General features: G+C 46.9%; 2 protein-coding genes across 5 annotated transcripts in view; one reads left to right on the top strand and one right to left on the bottom strand.

The window, feature by feature from the left end:
• THYN1 (thymocyte nuclear protein 1) overlaps window positions 1–1,773 on the top strand; it is a 5,534-nt gene extending 3,761 nt beyond the window's left edge. For 3 of the 4 annotated variants that reach the window (XM_012449150.3, XM_012449151.2, XM_012449148.2), the window contains 4 exons: window positions 153–245; window positions 820–915; window positions 1,130–1,280; window positions 1,564–1,773. In XM_012449150.3, the coding sequence (XP_012304573.1) occupies window positions 153–245; window positions 820–915; window positions 1,130–1,280; window positions 1,564–1,610 (387 nt within the window). In that variant the 3' untranslated portion in view covers window positions 1,611–1,773. The other variant, XM_012449149.2, reaches the window with a different exon arrangement.
• On the bottom strand, window positions 827–25,419 carry VPS26B (VPS26 retromer complex component B). Its single transcript, XM_012449156.3, has 6 exons — window positions 24,746–25,419; window positions 15,706–15,862; window positions 10,175–10,339; window positions 7,038–7,213; window positions 5,226–5,368; window positions 827–4,881 (listed from the first exon to the last, which is right to left on the bottom strand). Exons 1-6 carry the CDS (start codon window positions 24,966–24,968, stop codon window positions 4,735–4,737), a joined length of 1,011 nt encoding a protein of 336 aa, XP_012304579.1. The 5' UTR covers window positions 24,969–25,419; the 3' UTR covers window positions 827–4,734.

Below are 25,419 nucleotides of genomic sequence, written 5' to 3'. Positions count from 1 at the left end.
GTCCTGGCAAAGGGGAAGGACTTTCTAATGAATTGGGGAGAAGCTGCAAACAAGAAAAACCCATCTAATAAAAGCAGACTTGATTTCTGCTAAAAGCTAGTACTTTCCAGCTGGTGGGGAGGATCATTCTTGTTTCTTCTCCCCTGAGGCAGGCTCGAAACTTCCTTAGAGCCATGAAGCTTGGAGAAGAAGCCTTCTTCTACCATAGCAACTGCAAAGAGCCAGGCATTGCAGGACTTATGAAGGTTAGTTGGACAGGTTTTGGTCTGAATCCTTTTCCCTCCAGGGAGACTAACTTAAGTCAATATAAAGGGATACATGTTAAATAAGTAACAAAAAAGTACACTCCCCCTAGCCCACCCCCCTTGTCACAAGAATAGAGAAAAACTGCCTTGGCCCATTCCTACATGACAACAACTCAAACAAAGTAGGCCTTCATTTCAGGTCCCACTAGCACAGACTTCACTCCACGTCTTAAGTCTTGATCTCATTCGAAAACAGGCCTGATAGTAGCTCCTCCAAGCTTATCAGGATAAAATTATTAACTGTGCAGGTGGGAAAAACACAGTGGTACCAGTAGTAACCTTTGCCATTTGTTTTTAGAGCTTGTTTCTAAGACTTTTGTAAAAACAGAGTTGATTTCCTAGACTATGTATTAGACTATATATTATTTCCAGATATCTGAGCCTCCATTGGCTCTACAGCAAGGCAGATGGGGTAAGAATGTGCAGGGTAAGAAATGAAAGTTATATATGGATTAAAGATTGGCTGTGGAGCTGACTGCAGGCAAATGATAAGAAACTTTTGTTTTGGTTTCAGATCGTGAAAGAGGCTTACCCAGATCACACACAGTTTGAGAAAAACGATCCCCATTATGACCCATCTAGCAAAGAGGACAATCCTAAGTGGTCCATGGTAAAGACTATGCTTCCTATTTCATGACAGAGGAAGGATGAACAAGGGGAGGAAGATGGTTGGGGTGACTGTGTAGGTCAAGGTACACAGCCCAGCACTAACTCAGATGAGGTGATGCTGACTTTGGAGTTAGGAACTTCCTGCAGGCAGTTAAAAACACAGCAGGCAGAGTCTCACTAGACATCTTTCTCTCATGTACACTCTTGTCACATAGGTGGATGTGCAGTTTGTTCGGATGATGAAGCGTTTCATTCCCCTGGCTGAGCTCAAATCCTATCATCAAGCTCACAAAGCTTCTGGTGGCCCCTTAAAAAATATGGCTCTCTTCACTCGCCAGAGATTATCAATTCAGCCCCTGACTCAAGGTAAGAGTGGGCCCTCTCCTTTATCATCTGTGTACCAGAATGACCTCATGAATTCCCGTTTACTAGCTGATTAAATTTGGGCATGGCATTTCACCTTTCTCAGCATCCTCACCTGCAACATCCATGAGGGAAGGAATGTGACCTGAGTTACAGGGCTTTGCACCTGGTAAATAGTTTTGAATGACTGCTCACCTTAGTACCATGTAAAAGTGCCTGGCACAACTTCCCTGTTCAAGAAGAGACATAAGACCCAATTCTTCCCTTTTTCCCTTGCTTTTTGTAGAAGAGTTTGATTTTATTTTGAGCCTGGAGAAAAAGGAACCAAGTTAAGTGAGATACTACTGCTGGAATGGGCAAGATTACTGCAAAGAAGTCAAGCATTTTTCAGAGAAAAGAAGGTGTGAGAAGGCTTGCCTGTTACGCTCACCTGGGCTTGTGTACCTAGTGGTTTTTGTGTACCTTTTTTCAATAAAATAATATCAAAGTTGAAAAACTTTTCTTCTAAAACTGCACTGAGTACAGTGGAATACTCCCCACTGCATACCTCTTACCTCCAAGCGGGGTCCTTTGGCTGCTCCAAGATGCAGGGCTGCCTCTGCCGTCTTTACCATCACTAGTAGTTCTGTAGCAAATAGCAGGATGTAGGGCTGAGAACCCCCCAGTCTGGTAACACCCACTGGAATGAACTTTTGTCTTTCTACACCAGCCTTGCTCACCTGCCCCTTACATCATCTGGGTCCCATGAGCAGTTCTGGACAAATTGCCAGATAGGGATAAGAACTGAATTCATTTCTCAGCCATGCGCTTTGTCTCAAACAAACAGGTGGTAAATAAAGTATTCATCAGGCTGGGCGTGGTGGCTCACACCTGTAATCCCAGCACTTTGGAAGGCTGAGGCAGGCAGATCACCTGAGGTCAGGAGTTCGACAGCAGCCTGGCCAACATGGAGAAACCCTGTCTCTACTAAAAAATATAATAATTAGCTGGGCATGGTGGCAAGTACCTGTAATCCCAGCTACTCAGGAGGCTGAAGCAGGAGAATCGCTTGAACCTAGGAAAAGTAGGTTGCAGTGAGCCAAGATTGTGCCATTGCACTCCAGCCTGGGAGACAGAGCAAGACTCTGTCTTTGTAAGTATTCATTTTTCACCAGGGGCTATACAGTGAGAGCACAGGCACTATGTTGGGAAATCAGGGCAGGGATCTGTCTTTCCCTGAGTGTCAGAAATGGGACTGTGTAAGACAGAAGAGATCACAGAACTTGATGGACCGTGGGCACAATGCCTCCAAAGCCACAGGGGCTTCCTTTAATCAGAGAGACCATTAAAACAAACGTTCTTTTAAAATACAGCCATTGAAAAGACGACACATTAAGAAACATGTAAACACGGCAGCTGCTTAATTACAAGTTGCACTGCTTGATTTAGTACCTATGCACTCCCAGGTTTGGGGACCTTAAGAGAGGGGGACAGGAGCCTCCCCTCACTTTCACAGTTGGATAGAGAAGGCAAGAATGTGGGTAGAGTAAGAGAAAACAGAACACCTGGCTTGTGCACAGCGCCTGAGAGAATCAAAGCAAAATCTATCTTCTAGTTCTCCCAGAAGAAAGGTTTAAGATGTTAGGAAGGATGGAAAATGAACATATGTTGTCAGCTGGGAGGCAAAGGAATTGACAAATGCTTCTAGTAAGAATACCAACTAGGAAAAGGAGGCATACAGAGCCTGACCTCATGCTCTGAAAAGGCAAGGAACCCAGAACCTGCCTCCCTCATCCACTTAAGCCCCAACCTTGATCATCAAGGGCAGTGTATGGGTGATCCTGTTCCCATGAGGATTGTGCGTCGCACCCGAACACAGGACCCTACATGGAGGAAACAACCTTGCCTTTCTTGGTTTTGCTGCCCCTAGTCACCCAGGCCACCCCAAATGCCTCTCTCTCCAGTCTCAGCTCTGATCCATGAGCCCTGCCAAAGGCCTGAGACTGCACTGATCTCAGGAAAACAGGAGTCTGTCTTTCCCACACTAACTGAAAGGTGACACAGGAACCAACCCCTTAACTTTCCAAATTACTGAGAATTCAGACCGCCAAATACTCTACCTGTTGGCCAGTGAGGCCTGCTTGGTCTTTCTATAAAGGGAAGGGAAGCCAATAGGAGAGTAATGCCTGTCATTTCCAGGGGCAGCAGAAAAAGGACGGTAAACAACTTAGGCCCCAGCGCACAGCCATAGAGGGAGAAGTGCCTTCCTCTCTAGCATAACAAGAATATTCACAAGAATTTTTATATATGTGTTTTTTAAACACACAATACCAATGGTCCTAAACTTGGGTCAATCAACCGGTGAAGATGACATTATTTGGCAAGCAGAATGATTCAGAAGTGAGGCAGCAGTCTACTGCAGAGGCCCTGGTCTCCCCTGCATAACCTGTAGGAAGAGGGGTAAAGGGGCTTGGGCATTAGTAAGAACAGCCTTGCTAAGGGTTCAAAACTAAGCCCCAATTCCCAGAAATGAAATGGAGGGCGAGGAGAGATGAGGATCCACTCTCAGGGAGGTGGAGGGATCAAGGCCCCTTCCTGGGATTGCTTCTTAAGGGAAATAGGCCCTCTTGCTAAGGGCATGTTGGGGCACATGGAGCAATACCTAGAACAGCCCAGACCTTGGGGTTGCCAAGTGGAGCCATGTGAAGGCAGGCAGTTGCCATGCTCTGATCTTCCTTGGTGGACTGGGCTCTGCTTCCTGGGTTCAACACTGCCGCCATCCATGCATGACACTGACCCCAGGACTTCTCTGTGCCCAAGGCCATTCCACAGGCTTCTGTTTCAGGACATTACTGACAATCCAGAGGATGGAGAAGGGAGGTGCTTGGGTCCCAGCAGTGAGGGGCCAGAAGGAGGTGGCCTGTGGGAACTTGAGATCACCACATCCAAGATTCCCAAAGAGGTAGCTTCCCAATCATGAGTCTTCCCCCTGCCATTTAGTGGGGGCTGGCCCCACTCCTGCCACTACCTCAGGGACAGTAGAGGGGAGTACAAGACGTGACCACCCAGGGCCCTGTTGGCAGCTTAGAAACCTAGGGACATGCTCAGACCCTGTATCAGGAAGCTTGGAGAGCCAGGAGCCAAGGATGCATGCTCTCTGCTCTCTCTCCTGTAAGACACAAGGCAGCCCCGTGAGGAAGGCCTTGACAGAAGGCTTATGTTCCCCAGACAGGCTGGCTTCCAGGATGCTACCTCTCCTAATCCCCATCAGCCATAGAATCCCAAGGAGAGACTGCTTCCCACCCCAAGTCCCTTGGGTTCTCCAGAGAAAATAATTTAAGTCAAAAACATGATTTGTTTTCAGGTTGCAAGAAACAGGTCAACTGAGCCTCACAAGGTCCGCCCCCACCCCCCAGCCGCTGGTGTTGGTAGATGGGGGTGCTGGGTGGACGCCCAGCAGCTTCTTGGCCTTGGGGGCCTACTGCCTGCAGTTGTTGTCAGACAGCTGGCTGGGGGTCCGCACCTCACCCAGGGAGGTGGTGCCCTCGAAGCGCTGTGAGGCGATGGCCGCCTGGTGGGACATGCTCTTCCGTACGATGTCACCCTTCCGCCACAACACCACTTCCTGCAGAATTGAGAGGGGGCAATGTGACACCTTAGAGGGAGGTGTGGGGACAGGTTTCCCAGAGGCTCCCAACTTTGTCTGGGGAGTCTTGGGCAGGACTTCCTCTGCTTATCTCTCACCAAAGGCAGCAGCTGCCAGCACCTCCCTGTCCCTGGTGTGGGCCAAAAGGGCAGGTGGTTGCAGGAGCAGGCCCGAGGAAGCAGACTCTAATGCCAGGTGGAATCCTTGTTCTTGCTGTGCAATTGTGGGCGACCTGATGTTCCCACCTCTTGGCAAAAACGGAGCCTGACCTTCCATAGGAAAGACAGCCTCCTGTTCTGTCCCAAGGGCATCAGGGCCCTCACCTGCTGCTTGAAGTAGCGCCGCTCCTCCTCGTCTATCAGCACCAGGTTGAGGTAATAGCGCACAGAGAACTTCTTGTTGATGTCCCGCATGGTGGGCGTGAGCTCGTACCCTGCCAGGAAGAGCCGGATCGGGATGGACTCTCCTATAGGGGGAAGGCAGGAGTCAGCACAGAGGGAAAGGTGATGCACTCTCTCTTATACCAGGTCACTCTGACCACTGCAGAGATGCCACCGGAGCACAGCACAGGAACGCTTCTGCCTTCTGGGAATCTGGCTCTATTTGCACAGCTGGCTCTCTCCTGCCCAGCAGGCTGCTGAAACAAAAATGGGACTCTCCAATTCCACTCCAGGTTATGTTGCAACTTCTGTATGTCTTCTCCAAAACAGAGCAACTGAGTGGGAACAGCACAGGGATATTATTATTATAAGCATCTTTTGATTACATGCAGTGTGTTTAGTTACTGGGTTTTCAAAAGGCAGCTGTCAAAAGTCCAGTTAAGTCACCATTTCACCCAGCAGTTCTGAGGCCATCTTTCTCCATCCTCAGTGTATGCTCTCCAAAATACATCCTCCCTCTTCTGTGGACTGCCAGGGTGGTATGGTGGTCTAGAAAGCAGAGAGTCCTCACTATGGCCTCAGTTCTGCATGAACCGCTTGTCTGATTTGTGAGTAAGTCTGCTGCTTCCTCTGGACCTTCATTTTCCCATGTGGAAAATCAGAGAATCAGACTGCATGATACTCGAGATCCCTTGCAGCTCTAACATCATGCCTTGTCTAGTATCAGTGGAACAAAATTAGGGCAGTAATTCTACCGAGAAAGACCAAACCTATAATGTAGTCTAAAGCTAAATATAAGCTATCTTATAATTATCTGCTGTTTTACATGGATTCTCAGTGACCCATTTGATTTGTACAGGAAAAATGACAGCTGGCTCTATTTGCACAGCCAGTGAAAAAATGGGACATCAGAGAGTGTCAGGAGAGCTTGGTCCCAACCCTCCAAGGACCTGGCATGGTAACACCTGAGAGTATCCTCAGAGCTGTGGGCAGCTAAATCTGTGGTGCTTCTCCTTCCACATGGAACAGCCTGTGGGAGTAAATGGAATAAGCCAAATAAAACCCTGAAAGCACCACACGCTTCAAAATGAAGAGAGTCTTCACCATTCTTGAAGAATGGCCAAAGAGCCAATGAGGAATATAAATGATTGCTTCTTCCAGATAATCACAGTCCCCAAATGACAAAGGGCTTCCAGCTCCACTATCCCAAATGTAATGTTAGCTCCCTGGGGCTGGACGAGGACGCTTCCACCAAGTTCCACGGCTATCTGGGCACCTGGTGGTGTTGGCTGGAGTATCTAGTAGTGTTCTTTCTACCTGACAAGTGAATTCAGAGAATAAATGGCAGCCAGAGCCAAGTCACAGATGGACTACTGTGTATGCATCCCTTGCTCCCTAGCAGCAGAGAATGCCACAATGTCAACAGAAAGAAGTAGGAATGTGTTCAAATCACATCTGATACACCTGGACTTTCCAAAGTGACAGTTGAGGTTCAATCTTAAGTACAAGCCCAATATATAAACCAAGTCTAAGTGGAACTTTTCAGGGTGAGGATGGGATAGTAACCTGAAGGTCTACATACTCAGCCTTCCTTTTCTTCCTAATTGGCACCCACAGTGTAAACTGAGAGATTAAGAAGCTACAGGTTAAGAGGACAAATTATTTTGACAGTGTAATCCCTCAAGCCCCTCCACAATTCCGTGTAGGACATGGGAAAAAAGCTGTGGTAGCTGACGCTTGGGCTTGGAGTCTCACCTCTCACCGGTGCCCCATCCATGATCTCATACTTGGCTATTGTGTCGTTCTCGTGATACACGTTGGGGCCTGTACCCGTTGTTTCCCGCTTGATGATGTCTATCTCCATGTGCTTGATTTTGATTCTCACCAGCAGGAAGTATATCTTCCCTACAATGACATCTTTCAAGTGGTACCTGAACAACAGAAAGTACAGGAAGTAAGATGTTGGTACTGTGGCCAGCCCTTTCTGCTTCAGTAGAGCACGCACACCACCGCCAAGCGTGCGGGTTAAAGGTCCAGTTGCAGGACACACTCACCCATCACCGCCCACAAGGCTGTGTCTGAACGGTTTCCCAGTGTGGACTTTGCTTGGATTAAGGTAACTTCTGTCCCTTCCAATGTGGAAGGACACCTGCAAAGGACATCTCTCCTGAATGGTACTTCACCCATTCATGTTTGTTCGCCTGCTCTATCTCCTCAGCATGCAGCTGCTTTAGTACCTTTTATATTTGTGTGTGTTTTTGAAAGATATCCTAATGTATAAGAGGCCAGTCCCACAAGCACAGGGACCAGGCTCTCCTTTCCTTTGATCTCCACACAATGTCTTTTGGGAACTGGGCCTGGATGGCTTGAAGCACACAGTTCTGTCTGCTCTAGGCTGACAGGCCAGGCAGCAGCAGTAGAGCAAGATGAGTGAATCACCCTCAACATTAGCACCTGCTTTCTGGGCTCCGCTGGCCTGGCCTTGTGAGCTGTTCTGAAGTGAGCCATGTTGGCTAACAGTTTCTGACCCTCAAGCTTTTTTCTTTGGGTCAGTCAATAGTACCAGTAGTCTACATGTGCAAAGCCTGTATCAGGCATGAGAGAAAGAGAGCAAAATCTTAAAACCTGATGCTCAGCTCATGGGACAAGAATGCTGGCATAGTCATCAGAATTCAGCCTCCTTATGTTACATGTGAAGAAAAGGAAGTCGGAAGAAAACAAATGTTTTCTTGGATAACCAGGATATGACCAAGATGTGAGTAGGGGGTAAAAAACGTGGTAAACCCAGGATCCTAGTTCCCAGGCTGGAGCGCTTACCACTATTTCACACCACCCTTCTGTGCAGAGTCTACAGAAGATTGCAGATACTCTGAGCAAACGGCCTCAGCAAGTTTGCAAAAGCAGCCAGAGGTCACCTGGGGCATCTCACAGGGGATGCTTAGAGACCATGGATTCTAGGTATTTTTAAACTCCTACAAATCACACATTCCTTTATTTTAAATGTTATATGGAAGCAAAAGCTGCTCCAGGTATGAACGGGGAGAGTTAAAAAAATAACAAAAAAGCTGCCTGTGGATGGAAAAAAGGTGGAGGATCAGAAGGTCTAAGGACCCCCGGCTCCTCTGCCACCTCACACTTTCTTTGTGTTTGAAACCCACTGACCTGGTCCAAGCCACACATTTTACAGATGAGAAGCCAAGGTACAAAACATTAGTACTTGCTAACCTTAACCCAACTTCTTAGTGGCAAAATAGGGACCTGGTTTCAAGTCCCGAGTTCTCTGACGTATAAATCACGCGCTCTCACACAGAGCAGCTTGTTGTGCAAGGAGAGGTGTGTCTGGAGGTGTCCAGTGTCCCTACCGCTCTAGAGCACCTTTTCCACGCTAGCTTTGGTCTGGCACGCACTGCTGATCAGTGGCTGCTTTGAGCTCCTACAAGTGGCACAGCTGCTGGCCTCTGCCCTCACCAGGTGGCCAGGGCAGTAGTGGGTGGGCAGTTAGGATGGCTCCTTTCTGGGGAGGACCACAGAGCCCTGAGGCTGTGAGGAGAAAGGGGAAGAGCATGTTTCCATGCCAGGCTCAGATCAGCTTCCCTCCCACCTTGCCCCACACTCTGTTCACTGGTGGGCTTAGGCCAGGCAGGGCCAATTCTGGGTCACATTGGTCATTTTCCTGGGGCCCTCTAGGCTCCAGGCCTGCCAGGGGAAAAAACACACCATTCCTTCAACCCTGTTCCAAGTTTTAAAAAGTTCTGTTCCTGAACCTTCAAAGGTGAGCCACCTGGTACAGCTCCCACTGCTCCCAGGCTCTGCATGGGAGGGTCCAGGAGGTGCCACAGTAAAAATCCTACTTAGAGACTTGGTGGTTTTTTGCTCTCTGTGACTAGAATACCCCTTTTACTTTTGGATATTTGATTTCTAAACATTTTCAGGAATATCATATTCAAAAGAAAGATGCTTTTGAAACAGGCTGTCAGGAAGTTTTGTGATTTATAACCAGCTAATTATTTTGATGTTCTAACAGTAAACACAGTTTAAAAGATACACATCTTCCCAACTTGCCAGTTAAAATAAAGTTATCTTAAGACCTTTATAAAAAAATACATCAGGGCTGGGCATGGTGGCTCATGCCTGTAATCCCAACACTTTGGGAAGCCAAGGCAGGCAGATCGCTTGAGCTCAGTAGTTCAAGACCAGCCTGAGCAACATTACAAAACCCTGGCTCTACACACACACACGCACGCACGCACGCACGCACACTAGCTGGGCGTGGTGGCGCATGCCTGTGGTCCCAGTTACTTGTGGGGTGGAGGTGGGAGAATTGCTTGAGTCCAGGAGGTCAAGACTGCAGTGAGCCATGATTATGCTACTGCACCCCAGGCTGGGTGACAAAGCAAGATGCCATCTTGAAAAAAAAAATCCGATATTCTTTGCTATAATTCATTTTAGTTCATGGAGGAAGCAATAAATCATGGCCAATGTTTGGCTTCCTCACTTTGATTTCTAAAGACGCAGATGGAGGGAACACATGATAATGAAATGGTATTCCGAGATTGTTCTTTTCCCAGAAGGAAACAGCTGAAGCTAGAATTCCGAAACAAATAACCGCAAGTTAGTTTAGCTTGACTTTGAAAGGCATCATAGGATGTTTAACTTAAATATACTGCCTTAGTTGAATATGGTTTAGTTTAGGTAAATGAAGTGTTTACATCACGGTTGGTCCACCTGCAGCTAGCCTGCCATACACACTCCCTGGATTGCTCCCACGGGCTTCCCTCACCACATGCTTCTACGAAGCAGTCGAGTCATGGGGTGCCATCAGATTGCATTTAGATCAAGTCCCATCCTAACCACCTCAAATAATAATTTCACCTTGGCACTGAGACACTTACTTGGATTTATTGTACTCAAATTCAATGTGCAGACAGTCCTCAATCCCAACCTCCATCTTGATGGAAGAGTTCAGCTCCGGGTATGTGCTGAGGGTGTGAACTACAATGTCCATCTCTTTGACAACGTCATTGAGGCGGCGGCTGATGGTAGCTCGAAGGAAATAGCTGTAGGAAACAGAACTGTCACGAATAAACACTCCCACCCTCCAGATGCTACCTAGATATAGGTACCAAATTGGCCCACTTGAGAGAAGCCCGTATGAAGGTTCCTAACTGTTGAGGGCTTTGTATCCCTTTAAGAATTTACGGACCCTCTTCCTGGAAAAGATGCACATATGTACCTACACATAAAAATTTGAACCATAATTCTAGGGAGTTCAAAGACCCTTTCCCCAAAATCCCTTTATGCAGCCCATATCCCTGGGTCAAGAACTCTGCTCTAAGGGAAAGTGATTTCTCTGCCTTGTACTCTAATCACATGTTATTCTTAGGTCTTTCATGGCCCTTACCACTATTAACCATGTATTTGTGTACAAGGTTTATTTCTTCAACTAACTCCTGGCTTTGGGGGCAAAGGAGTCTCTCTCGTACTCTTATATTTGCATGTTTGTTCACTGAATATTGTTCAATCAATAAACCTTTTCTTAAGTGTCCCAATAAACCTTTTTTAAGTTAAAAGAGAGGACTAGGAAAGAGAAATTAAGTCAGCTATTCATTCCAATAACTTTTTTTTTTTTTTTTTGAGACAGAGTCTCACTCTGGCAGCCAGTCTGGAGTGCAGCGGTTCGATCTCGGCTCACTGCAACTTCTGCCTTCCGGGTTCAAGTGATTCTCCTGCCTCAGTCTCCTGAGTAGCTGGGACTACAGGCGTGCGCCACGACGCCCGGCTAATTTTTTGTATTTTTAGTAGAGATGGGGTTTCACCATGTTAGCCAGGATGGTCTCGATCTCCTGGCCTCGTGATTCACCCGCCTCAGCCTCCCAAAGTGCTGGGATTACAGGAGTGAGCCACCGCACCTGGCCTCCGCAAACATTTACTGAGCTAAGCACTGCGCTAAGCACAGGATGAATAAGATAGTCTCATGGGAAGCTCACAGTTCATGAGGGAGATGGGCAAATAGAGAAACTGGAACACATGGAGAGGGCTAATTGAGATGCTACAATCCAGTTTTGTGGGGAGGGAGAAAAGGGCATTCCAGAAGAATAAACCTTACATGCAACAGAGGCAGAGAGGACCTGGTCTGTTGAATTACAAGTCTCTGGCTGAACCTAGGATCCTTGGGGAGGACATTGCTGTGGTAGGGGATGAGAGCGAAGACGGCGACACAGCTCTGGTTTAACAAGCTGCCCTCTGTGGCCCGCCAGTGCAGCACTGTCCTCCCCAGCATCCCTGTCCCCCAGCTTAACACTATGCTAACACACAATGAGGAGGAGCGCTTTAGTTGTATTTCCTTCTTCATAAAACATTATTTTAACGTAATCTAGGCTCACGCCGTAATCCCAACACTTTGAGAGGCCAAGGTGGGCGGATCACAAGATCAGGAGACCAAGATCATCCTGGCCAGCATGGTAAAACCCCATCTCTACTAAAAATACAAAAATTAGCTGGGCATGGTGGCACACACCTGTAGTCCCAGCTACTTGGGGAGCTGAGGCAGGAGAATCACTTGAACCGGGGAAGCAGAGGTTGCAGTGAGCTGAGATGGTGCTACTGCACTCTAGCCTGGTGACAGAGCAAGACACTGTCTCAAAAAAATTAAAAAAAAAAAAAAATCTAATGTAATATAATAAATTATATTTTCTTTTAAATAAAACTTAGATAATCACCACCATCTGTCAAGCATTACCAGATAAAATTATAAAGATATGCTAACCAGACCAGCTACACATTTCGGCTACTATCCTCTGTGTGGCACTGGCTGCTTCTCAGGGATCCTTTTGATTCACCTCGGTAACTTCCATCACACTGTCCAAGACATCTGTCCCCAACCCTCTCCTAGCTGCTCAGACTCCCAAGTTTCCCTCCCAGTGTGTAGGAAGACACTGCCTCTTACTCCAGTAAGAAGATGACTGCCTTCCCAGGCAACACTTACAACACGCTCCTTTCTCTGCTTTGTTCCTTAGGGCCTAAACACGTCTCTCCATCTTTACCTATCCTCTCTCCAACAGCACCCCTCCCTCTCAGGACCTCTCCTCCTCCCTCCAGCACAAAACTCTATATTATGGATGCACACTGAAAGCACCTGGAAAGGAAAAGCTTTAAGAAGCCTGCTGTCCAGCACACCTGACATGTGATTGCCCTGGAAAGGGACACAGGCATTAGCATTTTAAAAAGCTTCCCACGTGATTCTAATGTGGAAGCCTTGGTATGGCATCTGGATCCTTCTACATATTCTGATTTCCCCAAGATCATCAATCTCAGAATCTCGCTCTAGCTAAAGGCTTTTTCCTCTGAGCTTATTAAAAACTTGGTCCCTGAAGTCACCAATCCCAAGAACCCTCTCCAAGCCTTACCCTCTTGACCTACCATACTTTCCCTTTCTTTCTTCAAAGACAACTGTCACAAGATGCGTTCTGCACCAACAGTTGAGGATTCTCCACAAGCCACTCCTTCCAACCCCTTGCTTCTGTCTCCACCACCCAACAGAAACCACTCGCCTTGAGGTTAGTAACCCGTGGCCTCCCAGGTGTCAAATCCAGCAGCCCTTGCTTCTGTGTCACGTGAAACACTTCTTCCTTGAAACATTTCTTCCTTGAAATGCTTTTCCCGCAGTTCCACAGGGGTACTGCCCTGATTTACCCCCTCTCCTCCTCCTGCCATCCCACAGTGGGTCCTGGCTCTCCTCTCCCTGTGCTTCCTTTCTTCAAAAATGTGTCAGTTATGACCTCTGAGCAGATCAGTCCCGACTGCACATTTCTAAGTCTCCCCTCTGTCCTTAGTGCCAGGTTTGTGCTTCCAACTGTCTGGTAAACCTTTATGCTTTCTCTATTTTGCCAGTACTTTGGCCTGCTGTCTAGAGCTGGATGAATCACCTTATCTCCAGATCATTTCTTCCTCCTGATATCTCTCTGTCTCCATCTCCACGGCTACATGCCTCCACTCACTGGTAATCTCTGCTGGAGGCTACTAAATTCCTCATTTTCTCTCTGTCCCATGGCAGCCACCAAAATCATACTCTGAGGTCCTCACAACAGCCTTCTGATAGTTTTGTCTCTACATTCTTCCAAATGCTACGTATTGACTCTAATCTTCCAAAATAAACTTTTCCCTAAGAACAAGAAAAAAAAGTCCACAACCATCTTTTCGTGTTTTCTCTCTGCCTGTGTAATAAGATACAAGCTTTTAATCTGGAAGTTACATCTTTAAACTATCCTCAACTAATTTTCCCAACTATACCTCCTCTTTCACAACATGAATCCTAACATCTTCATGAAATTTGCACATTAACATTTTTCGGTTATTGTGGTAAAATACACATAACATAAAATTTACCACTTTAACAATATTTAATTATACAGTTCAGTGGCATTAATGACATTCGTATTGTTGTGCAAACATCACCATGAGTCTCCAGAACTTTTTCACCCTCCCACACTGAAACTCTACTCATTAAACATCAACCCGCATTTCCTCCTCCCCTCAGCCCCAGGCCTCCACCATTCTACTTTCTGTCTCTATGAATTTGACTGCTCTGGTACCTTCTATAAATGCAATCAGACAGTATTTGTCCTTTCGTGACTGGCTTCTTTCACATAGCATACTTTCCTTTAGGTTCATCCATGTTGTAGCACAGGACAGAATGTCCTTCCTTTTGAAGACTGCGTAATAGTCCACTGTAGGGACAGACCACATTTCCTTTATCCATTCACCCACTGATGGACAGCTGGGTTGCTTCTACCTTTTGGTTATTGTGAATAATGCTGCTGTGAACATGGGTGTACAAATATCCATTCGAGATCCTGTTTTCAATTATTTTGGATCTAGAAGTGGATCCAAAAGTGGAATTGCTGGATCATATGGTAATTCTGTTTAACTTGAGACATCACTATACTGTTTTCAACCTTTCTTTCTGCCATAAAAACACTTATGACAAATCCACTGCAAAATAAATTAAATAATAAATCCCTCACCCAAACTTAAGTGATGACTAGATAACCCTCATTTCGCTACTTTCTCTGGGTGCAATTATGAAACACTGTCTTTACTGGGTGTCATGTCAGTCTTAGACTTCTCTGCAAAGATTTGTTTTTTCTTTAAAAAAAAAATAATAATTTTTTTTTTTTTTTTTTGGTAAAGATGGGGTCTCAGTATGTTGCCCAGGCTGGTCTTGAATTCCTGGCCAAAGTGCTTGGATTACAGGTGTAAGCCACCATCTCTGCAAAGATTTAAAATCAGCCTTCACTATTCTGATGGAAGAAGGGAGAATAGAGAAAGAAGGGAAGTTAAAGGTACTTGCTATGGTCTGCACCTTCCTAAACTCAGGTCCTCAGGTGAGGAAACAAGCTGATCTTATGACCTGGTATCAGGTGTTCAGAGTGACAAGCAGACTACTTTATCCTAGTGGCATCAGATAATCTCAAGGTTACATCTAACAGTCTATAGCTGCTGTGGATTTTTTTCACCCAAGAGATCTTGGCATCAGTCCCTATTCTCAGAGTTTCCAAGACTGTAACAGTAAAAGCAATCCATGTACCTATGTGATCATTAATATTTTAAGAACTTGTCACACTGTATATTTTATTTTCTTATCACTCCCCAAAGGAGAAGACACCTAGAATTAGAATCCAAATCTATTACCCACTTTTGAAGTGAGAAGGCTGAGTTTACAGAGCTCAAGATCACACTGCAGCTGTGTGGCAGAGCTGGACAGCAGGTCAGATCTCCTGACACCCAGCCAGCAGGGGTGTGCTGGGGGTGGCTGACTGTTGAACTCTGAGGAATTTTATGAACTGGCTGTTAAACACAGCAATTATTTAAAGTTAAATTACATAAACTTACAATTAAATGAATCATATTAAAAATAAAGGTATAAAATCTCACCACTTCCTATTTTCCGGCCCTTTACAACGCTCTCTGCTCTTGAGGGAATGTGCCTCCATATGATGGTAGTGCTATGTAAGGGTGGCTAGCGTACATCTCTCCCACCTCTACATTTAGGAACATTAGGTTGGTAGCTTGAAACTGGTCATGTCAATTGGCCACTGTTGAAGGGACATTTCTCAGCCCACTGAAGCCCATAGTGAAACACCGAATGTCCCATGACAAAAACTAGAAACTAGCTATCTGCGAAAATCCTTTGCCATAGGTGGATTCATCTCACAGAGTTAAACCTTTGTTTGACACATGCTACAAACTAGGGGCACTTTCCTCCTAGAAAGCCCATGGTTAAAGGTTTACCAGCATGCCACAGCTCGCAATGTTCTTCCTTCTCAGGATCCCTATGAAGATCCTCAAAGTGGATCAGCCTCAGGTTCTGGTCCATGTGCGGCAGGTTCTAGGGCACAGCAGAGAAGCAGCAGACACAACTTACCGTAGCTTCACATTTTGCCCTGTGTAGGACTCATACGGCTTCTCCACGTGGGTAAATTCGAAGTCGAAGGCCTGCGACTGGGTGATCTCTCCAGGCCGGGCCAAGTCCTTCACCAGGGACACAAATTCATGGTGGTTCCCGCGATCGTAGTAGAGTTCTGGTGAGAGACAGCAATGCCCTCCTTTATCAGACCCTGAGCTACACCCAGCCGAGTGAGGAGGCTCTGGGCTGAAGGCACTGCTTTTCAGAAGGACCTCCCCACAGAACAGACCCAGTCTAGCCTTGTTTCCTTGACCTCCACTCTTTCATTCCCTCTTCCTTCTCCAAAGGCTCTTCTGTTTTATATAGTGAAATCCTGTGGCAGAAAAGGAACCCAAAATAATCATCTTTTAATAAGGGATAAGTCATGGGGGCCAGTATAAGAAATGCCACACTTCTTTAAGCAGCAGCATTTCTGTTTAACACTTCCAACTTCTGAAAGGATATAGCTGTTTACTCATTTCAGCCTTAGGGTATTAATCTTCCGAGACGGCAAAGACAGATCTTATCACCCCATTTAAGAGATGATGGAAACTGAGGCACAGCATGGTTAACTGACTGGCCTGCAGTCGCAGAGCTGGCTGCAGAGCTGGGACTAGAGAAGGTCTCCTCCTAGACTGCATCCATTTCTATCACCTGGTATAATGCAGGTCATGACACAACCCACTTCACAAGGCTGTGTGTGAGGTAGCAGGGGTGATGTAGGTGACAGACTTAGAACAGTACCTAGGACATAGCAAATACTCAAAAACATATTACTAGCTGCTGTTATCACTCCGAAAGGAAGGCATGTGGCCGATTGAACATGGATATTTTCATGTTATTCCCTTCACTGAAATTAGGGGTTGTCAAGCTTCAGTGTGCATTAGAGTCACCTGGAGGACAGATTAACACACAGATTGCTGGACCGCCCGCTAGTGTTTCTGATTCAGGAGTCTGGGGTTGGGCCTGAGAATTGACATTTCTAATAAGCTCCCCAGGACTGCTGTTATCACACTTTGAGAAGAATTGCTCTAAATTTATCCTCTTCAGGAAATAGTTCTGGTATTTCTTGATAAGTTCATGCCACCCATTTGTCCTATATTATTTTATGTCTGCTTGCATTCTCTTTAAGAATAAATTTTGCTATATACATGGTCCCTCCCCACCGCTCCCGCATCCCCAGCTCCCTGGTGCTTCCTAGAACCTGGCCCTGCAGAGGTGAGCTCTTAATACTGACTGTGGCTATGCATGGCCACATTACAGTTCAAGCCTCCACCTCTCAAGGATTCTGGGTTCAAGTCCCAAGCTAGACTGCAGCCTGCAGCAGGGCAGATGAATTAAGAACACAGAGCAGGTAGAGCACTCACTGCCTCTGTGGTTTGCTGCTTGGGGAGGAAGAGGCGAGTTTACAGACAGGAGTCTGTGGGACCACTAGGCCCAGTCCGCAGCATCTCCGCGACACAGTGGGTGAGCTTTCTTGGGGATAACCTGGGCATTAGGTTAGCTCTCTTGGGCTTTAGTGATTGTGGGGGAGGTGTGTCTGTTTTAGGTCCACCCTGGACAGCAGAGATCTGAGCCCCGATTAGAATTAAAGCCTTCTTGGACCCAAGAAACCAGATCTCTTGCCTCCCCAGAGCCACCATAGTGTTCAGCCCTGTCCCAGGGTAAAAAAAAAATCAGCCCCAGAAAGAAAAAAACAGTTTTAGGTGGCACGTTTCAGTCTGAGTGCAAAATCTATCTCCTTGCTGGTCTATGAGCTGGCCCCAAAAGGAAGGCATTCGGAAACAGCATGGGCTCTGTCATTTATACAACTTGGGAAGGTGGCAGTAGTGTGAATAACCCCATACTAGTGATGCCACTTCTGTACGAATTCAGTGTATTATGTGGCTATGGCTTGTGGCTGGTTTCCTGTGTAACTACAGTCAGCCACAAACAATCTTTTATTACAAACAATGCACCTTCCCTTCCAAACACTCAGTGGTTTCAGTAGTAGGCAGCATTCTGGGTAGTAAGTGATAATCCACAAAGCCTCAGAGTTGAAGGTGGCAGTTCCAAACTACGGGGGGAAGGTGACTGTGCCCCCAATAAAAGTCACAAGTGCAGGACAGGTAGAAGCAGAACTGTGGCCAGCGCCAGGGACAGGGACTCCTCTGCTTACTCTTGTAACATGAGTCCTGGTTGATGGTGTTGGCTTCCACGTGGAAGCCGAAACCTTGCCTTGGGAATCTGGTACCTCGCCTTGGGAATCTGGTACCTCAGTTTCTAAGTACTAGATTCCAGTCATAGTTTCAGGGGACAGAAGCAGGCAGAGCAAGGCCCCAGTGTCCAGAATCAATGTTCCAGAGTCAAGAGGAAGAAGGAAAGAGAAAAACACACAAATGTGATCACACAGCCCACAGGCAACATCAGAAAGAAACAAAACAGAGAAGGTGCAAAGAGTGTTCAGGCTGCCAGTATCATGGAGCCCAGCAACAGTGCAGAAGGTTCCGCCTGCCCCAGCAGGGAACCTGGAGGAGAAGTCATTCCCTGCATAGCATCACGTTTTCCCTAGTGCCTTTCCTTCTGGACACACATTAATATGAGCTCTGACATCAAATATCATGGAAGAGTGGCCAGGGTGAGGTCAGAGCAGGGCTGGCCCGGCCTTCTTAATCTATCCTTTATAAGCCATCTGCAATACTTCTGCAACACTGTGGGGCAAAGGGGCAGACACAGCAGTGCTTCCCACTTACCGGAAAGTTTGGTTTCCTCTTGCATAAATTAAAACAAAAATCCAAGGCTGTTCTCACAAGAGGTCTTGGACCTAGATACTAAAAAAAGCCTCTATTCCATCCCAAAGAAGCAACCACAAGTCATCTTTCATTCTTCCCAACCACCAGTCCTCAGAGACCAGAGATGTCGGCTAGAAGTAGGAACTGAGTAAGTTTTTGGTTAAGGTAACTACCCTGTCTTTGGTTTCCCTCTCAGTCCAACAGGAGGAAATAACTTTTGTACTCAGGATGTTTTCATGGTAAAACTTGCCACCAACAGTTGAGAAGTGAATTTGCCATTCTGGTAGGAAACCGAGCCAGCTTTGCATCACAGTTCACCCATGACAGCCGTCCTAAGCTTTGCTGCTCGGCTGAGGCCATGTTTAGTCCAGGTCTCGTGTAGTCTTGGAAGAAATGTAAGTCAGCAAAGCGTAAAAAGTCCTTTAAAGAGCCTCCTCTTCATCTGACCCTCCCAGCCACCATCTGCTGGCTGGTCACTGTCAGGATTCGGGCTTCCCACACCCTACTCCTATCTGCTAACCCTGGGAAATCTGCAAGCACTGGCACCTCTGGGCGGCCCACACCTCACCAGGCACAGCTCTCCTCCAGTCCCACCAGTAGCTTGTTAAGAATCAATCCATCTAATCTTAATATGCCCTTAACTTAATATTTCAAGGGCTAATGAATTAAAATACAGAAGCCTCTAGAGATTTTTAAAGTATGGGCTTGACTGGTATTAATGGATTTATTAAAACCTAAAAAAAAAAAAAAAAAAAAAATCCAGATAATGTCTGTTGGCTTTGGAGTACAGGGATGTTCCTGTCTGCCCTCCTCCATGTATCTGACTTTCTCATTATGTTTGGTTTATTAAACCCCATTAGTCTCCAAGGTGGCCCAGGTCTGCTTTCTAACCTTCACCGGTGTTCCCCAAAGGATTCTAGCTAACCAATGGTCTCTTCTTCTCACAATTACAGTCTTTCCTTACAGTGCTCCTTACAGACTACTGCTACTGCATCTTTCTAGAAACGTGGGCCATTAGGGTGACTAGGTCTTAGACCTTTCATCCTATGGGCCTGACCCAAGAGATGCCCTCACCACATGTGTTGGTATTGTTAGAATACAGACCAAGCCACTGGAAAAGTATGCTAGGTACAGGAAGGATCCCAGCGTGGCTCAAAAACTTGCAGAGGATAACAGGAAAACATGCACAATATAAGTGAATAAATAAGATCTTATACTCTCAGGGGGCAATATTCAAACTGCCACATCTGAGCAGTGGTGCAGGACCAAATGAACCAGAGGTCTGACAACACTTCCGTTCTTATACACAAGGGAAAATCAGTTTCAACTTGGCACAGGAGTGTGAGGAAAGAAAGATGTAAAGGCAGGAAAACTCACATCGGCTTTAACACTTCCTTATCCCAGTTCCCCCAGTGAGGACGCAGCCCCAGTGGGGGCACGCCAGCTGGTGAATCACCGAGTTCTCAGTGACCTTGATGGAGAGCTACATGTTGCTCATCAACGCCTCCTCCATGACAAAAGCAGGAAGCCCAGTCGCGCAACCAGCAAAGCACACCTGAATTCTGTCTTTCTTTCATTAAAGTAATTCTTGCTTATCTGGGAGGAGATTAGGGGAAAAAAAAAAAAACAACGAAGAATAGTTTCTGTAAATTCTTAGATCTGACCAATGTATCCATTTAACAAATATTTACTAGGCACCTTCTATGTGCTAACCACTGAGACTGGAGATTAGACACAACACTAATGATGGACTGAACATAGTTCCTGGCTCTCAGGTGCTCAGAATTTAGTGAGAAAGACAAGTTTTAAAAAAAGTCATAACCTTGTCATAATCCTGCTTGAAAAGAGGTATTAAGGAGGCCTCTGGAAGAAAGTGGAGGAAGCACTTAAGTCAGCCTAGGGAAATCAGAGAAGACTTTCTGACGGATGTGATGTTAGCTAGGCTTTGAAGAAGTGAGAGTTTGGGTGGAATGTTGTATCTTGCAGAAAGATATTACTATACAAAGGGAAAATACCAAGATTCTAGAAGAAAAGGATAGTGTGTGGAACCTACAAGTCGTGAAAATGAAGGGTTGAGGGAGAAGAGGCTGAAAAGAGAGGCAGGGCCAGCACAGGAGGGATTTGGATATACTTTGCCCCATTAACCAACAGGGAGGCAAGAATTTTAAGGAAGGACTGACAATGATAGAACTGCCTTTAAGAAACTTCATCTTCACAGAAAATGACCTGACAGGGGAGGAAGACAAAAGCAGGAAGACCAGTCAGGAGGCTGCTACAAACAAAAAATAAAAGGCAATGGCATTGAGAATAGAGAGAAGACGCCAGTTTAAGATATAGTGCAGAGCTAGCAGAGAAGGCCAAAACTTAGCGGCCAACTGCATGGGTAGGACGAGGCGCCAAGAGTTCCAAATGTTTTCTCGATTTCTGAGGCTAAATGAACCTAGGCGACAAAGGCCAAAATGGGAAAAAAGGAGAAGCAGTGGGGCTGTGGCTGGGGCAGAGACAAAAAGAGGGGTTTGTGTTTGCATGCATTTCTGAGACACCTGTGGCGTATCCTGGTAGACATGTCTAGAAGGCAGCTGGAAAGACAGGTGTGAAACTCAGAAGAGACGTCTGGTCAGGACAAAGAAATAGTCTGGGAGTCATCAAATATAATTCATGGGAGTCATCATAGTGACTCATATATGCAATCCCAGTACTCTGGGAGGCCTAGGTGGGAGGATCACTTGAGTTCCCGACTAGCCTGGGCAATAAAGCAAGACCCTATCTCTACGTAAAATTTAAAAAATTAGCTGGGTGTGGTGGCATGCACCTCTAGTACTAGCTACTTGGGAGGCAGAGATGGGAGGATCGATTGAGCGCAGGAGGTTGAGGCTGCAGTGAGCTGTGATTGTGGCACTGCACTCTAGCTAGGGTGACAGAGTGAGACCATGTCTCAAAATTTTTTTTAAATGAAGAAAAAAAGTCATCAGTGCAGATGAGATTGGCACAGCAAGTGATAGAATGAGAAGGGACAGAGGATAAAAGTGATACCTTTGCCCGCTTGCCTCCAAATCAACAAGGAAGAGGGACATGTCGAGTTCAGTGCTATTAACTTGCTTACTGCCATACGCCACCCCGTCAGCCCCACCTCAGAACCGACAGAAGTTCCACCCATTTTGCACATAGTCAAAGAACGCAATGAAGGAGAAAACCACAAGACCACAACTTCGGCAAACTCACTCACTAGCCTCGCTCTGCTACCCCAAGCTCAGTTCACAAGGACTGATGTAGGTGTATGACACAAATACTTCACAACGTGCTTCTTTCGGGGAACTAGGAAGATAAAATAGGAGGAATATAAGAGTCTAAGAAAAGTCACTCTGTGCTTCCAAATAGGCTGGTCCATCTTTACTACCTGTCAATGTGTGTATTTTAGGAACACAAACTCCCTTTCACATCAAATATAACTACAAAAGGTTACTCTTATGCCTTGTTCTTGATCAAGAAATACATCCCAAAGCCAAATAAGAAGAAGCATATTGTCCATCATTCTGTGTTATTCTATTTCCATGCCCTCATGTAACCATGGATAATTGAGCGTGAACAATATACTTTAGCACAAAGCTGGGATTGGCTCCATCTACAACACCAGCTGAGACTGGCCCATGTGGCCGAAATAAGAGATTCAAGGCAAAGGGCTGAAACATGCACTCCCTATCAGCAGACAGGGCAATCTTACTGAGGTAAAATAGGTATAGGAGGAAGAATAGCAAATCAGTGATGATAACTGAATTTGTGAAATGGAAACATTACTACATCAACTACCATAATTTTATAAAGGAACCCTGTATAAGGGTCGTGCATGGTCCCCTGACATGCCCAACATTCTCACCGGGTGATTTTATTTTCCTGGCTTGATAGCTGAGAAAGCCGAGGCCCAGAGAGTGGCTAAACTCCCCAAAGTCTCATGGTCAACTCAGCCCAGGGTGCCCAAGGGCCCAGGAAGAGTTACCAATGGAAGCAACAAAAGGTTCTGGAAAATTCAGCAGGGATGATGGATGTCTCAGGAGTAAGTAGTTAGACAAGAAACCAGAGGAGCAGGCACAGCAAGCGGCTTCTTCAACTCCCTTTCATTTAGACCAGAGGAAGGCTTGACACTGTTCCTAGAACAGCTCATTTCACACCGTCTGGGGCAGAAGACATTCTGGATTATCTTTCACATACTGGCAAGGTACTACCACCTGGGAGTAATGGTATAGACACAGACTAAACATGCCTGTCAACACTATTATTATGGAGCCAAAGAATCAATGCAATAAATTTAAAAGTACTACTAAAAAATACCCTTGCTCAGTAGGCAAGGATTTCTCAACTAGTTACTATGCTTAGCATAATATGCTTTGGATTCTTCCTGTTTATCCTGGGTTTCTTTGTCAGAGGTGATTTTACCCTCCAGGGGATATACGGCAATATCTCAAGACATTTTTGTGGTCACAAGTCAGGGATACTACTGTTGTCTGGTCAGTAGAGGCTGGGGATGCTGCTAAACATCCTACGACAACATGCCAAGGGATCCCAGACATCACAGTACTGCTGTTGAGGAACCTTGCCAACTACCTGCCATTGAACCCATAAGCAGGAAAGCATGGAACGCACTCTTCCTCCCCTCTTCTGGTATAGTAACAGGCCTTTTGTATTCTGGCTTTAAAATAACAACAAAGAGCTTCCTATAGGATCAGCCAGTCTTCACCTGATTTCATGTTCTTAAATACCAGAGACAAAATGCTTGAGGCTGAGCAGTGGACCCAAGAGCCAGCCTGTGTCTCAGTGTTTCCTGCCTTTGTGAAAAGGAGAGAGCAAATTCTCTGCTAAACTTTCAGGATATGAGAGGGTTTAACAAAGCTTCCCCCAGGGAAGTCTCTAAAAACAGTTATGTACGCAGTGGGTGGTATAGGTATAGATTCTCTACCAGAGGTATTTGCAGCCCACAGGCTATTTACTGTGATTCTACTCCTAACCTAATGACAAAAAACAATTTATTTTAGAAGTACCCAAGCGTTTTAATAACACACAAGAGTTGAAACAGGCTTAGCATTGGAGACAACCAGTCTTGACAGGGAGCTCCCGAAATCACTTTACTGCCTTTTACTGTCTAGTTCTTATTTATTTTTTGAGACAGGGTCTTCCTGGTTGCCACCCAGGTTGGAGTGCTGTGGTGTCACCATGGCTCACTGCTGCCTGGAACTCCTGGGTTCAAGCAATCCTCACATCTTAGCCTCCTTAAGACTACAGACATGCACCACCATGCCCAGATAATTACAAAAAAATTTTTTTTGGGTAGAGACAGCTCTTGCTATATTGCCCAGGCTGGTTGGTCTCCAACTCCTGGCCTCAAGCAATCCTCCCGATTCAGCTATCCAGTGTTGGGATTGCAGGTGTCAGCCACTGTGCCTGGCCCTGTCTAGTTCTAATGATTAATAATCATCTAATCATCTTTAAAGGTCGTTAAGAACATTGAGAAACTCTGATCACTTAATTGTGGTTTTAGAAACACCATTTCTTTGTCTTCAAAGAGAGAATTTGGTAACTGAAAACTCGCATGCTAATAAAGAAGTCTAAGAAATGCAGCTTAGGTAGTCAGATTTAGATTGAAGATTACAGGTCTTCTTTCTGGAAACATGTACAAGCACAGGTAGTTCAGGGCTGAGGTGAGATAAGAGAACTGGTTAGCTCTCTCACACCACATCTAAAGAGAAAAAGGAGTTGGTGGGGGCGTGGGGAAGTGGGGCTCGGTGGATCAGCCTCACTTTGCGTCTGGCAGTTGTGGGTGGCTGGTAGATGGGAAAGCCAGTATTGGCAGAGCGGTCTCCCCTTAAAAAACCCACCTGCAGGTTATGGTCACAGCACCTCACTCTGATATCCTGGGGACAAGAAGCAAAGCTGAGTGTATGCTGAAGAGACAATGGGGAGAACCCACAGGCAAGTGCCCATCCCACGAGGCACAGCAGGAGCTTCCTCCCGCCCTCGCCATCCCCATCTCCCTGGCAGCGCGCTGTTACTTATGGCAGAGAGGACAGTAACGCAGGGAGAGTCGCCCACGGGCGGGACTTGTGGCTGAACCCCGGGCCTCAGACTGCAGTTGACAAGTGACTGTGACAGGCCTCACCAGAGTTGGGCCCTGAATCGGCCTGCTCCGCGTTCGCTCACCAGTCGGCGCCCCGGCCGGCTGTCCGCGCTGGGGGAGAGCGTCCTGGGGGTCGACTCACCGATCTGCCCGATGAACTCGATTTTGATGCCCTGGTGCTCCAGTCGCTTGTTGGGGTTCTTGAGCGCAAGGCTCACCTTCCCGGAGACCGTCTCCCCGTCGTAGAAGAGGAAATACTTCTCCTTCTTCCCGTCCTCCGTCTTGTGCTCGGCCCGCTTCCTACTCTCCGCATCGTTCAGAAGGATTTCCACCTCCACGCTCTGCCCGAAGCCGAAGAAGCTCATCGCACCGCTGGACCGGGCGCGTCTTGGTAAGGACCGCTCCCTTGCACCGGGGCGCGGGCTGCCCTAAGCAGGGAAGGCCAGAGGGCCCGAAGCGCAAGCGCGCTTAGCAGCCGCGCGCTGCCCAGCTCCGCCGCTGCCACGGGGCAGTGGGCGCCAACGGACAGCCGACTCCACGCGGGAGGGGCACGGCCGGGGGAGGCGGGCGACTGCGGGCTGCAGCGCCGGAGCAGCAATGCACCGAGGAGCAGTGCCCTGCGCCGAGCCAGTCCCAGCCAGTCCAGCGGCCGGTGGCAGCGGGCGGGCGAGGGTCGGCGATGCAATTCCGCGGAGGACAGCCACACAGAGCCGGGTGTGCGTGGCCTACACCTGCCGGGTGGGGTCCAGCGCCGAGCAGCGCTGCAACCTACCCAGCCTCCGGCGGTGCAACGCACCGAGGCGCTTCGGCAGCTCC

This window comes from Aotus nancymaae, unplaced genomic scaffold (genome assembly GCF_030222135.1).
Source record: "Aotus nancymaae isolate 86718 unplaced genomic scaffold, 86718_ANA_hifiasm-v0.15.2.pri h1tg000012l, whole genome shotgun sequence".
Lineage (NCBI taxonomy): Eukaryota > Metazoa > Chordata > Mammalia > Primates > Aotidae > Aotus > Aotus nancymaae.
Note: the sequence above shows the minus strand (reverse complement) of the source record. Positions and strands in the feature narration are given on the sequence as shown.

Excerpts from the sequence above, each read along its gene's own strand:
- VPS26B (XM_012449156.3), bottom strand. The coding sequence starts at position 24,968 with ATGAGCTTCTTCGGCTTCGGGCAGAGCGTGGAGGTGGAAATCCTTCTG. Across the intron at positions 15,863-24,745 it reads CGAGTTCATCGGGCAGATCG|AACTCTACTACGATCGCGGG; the intron begins GTGAGTCGACCC and ends GTCTCTCACCAG. Across the intron at positions 7,214-10,174 it reads TTTGAGTACAATAAATCCAA|GTACCACTTGAAAGATGTCA; the intron begins GTAAGTGTCTCA and ends TCTGTTGTTCAG.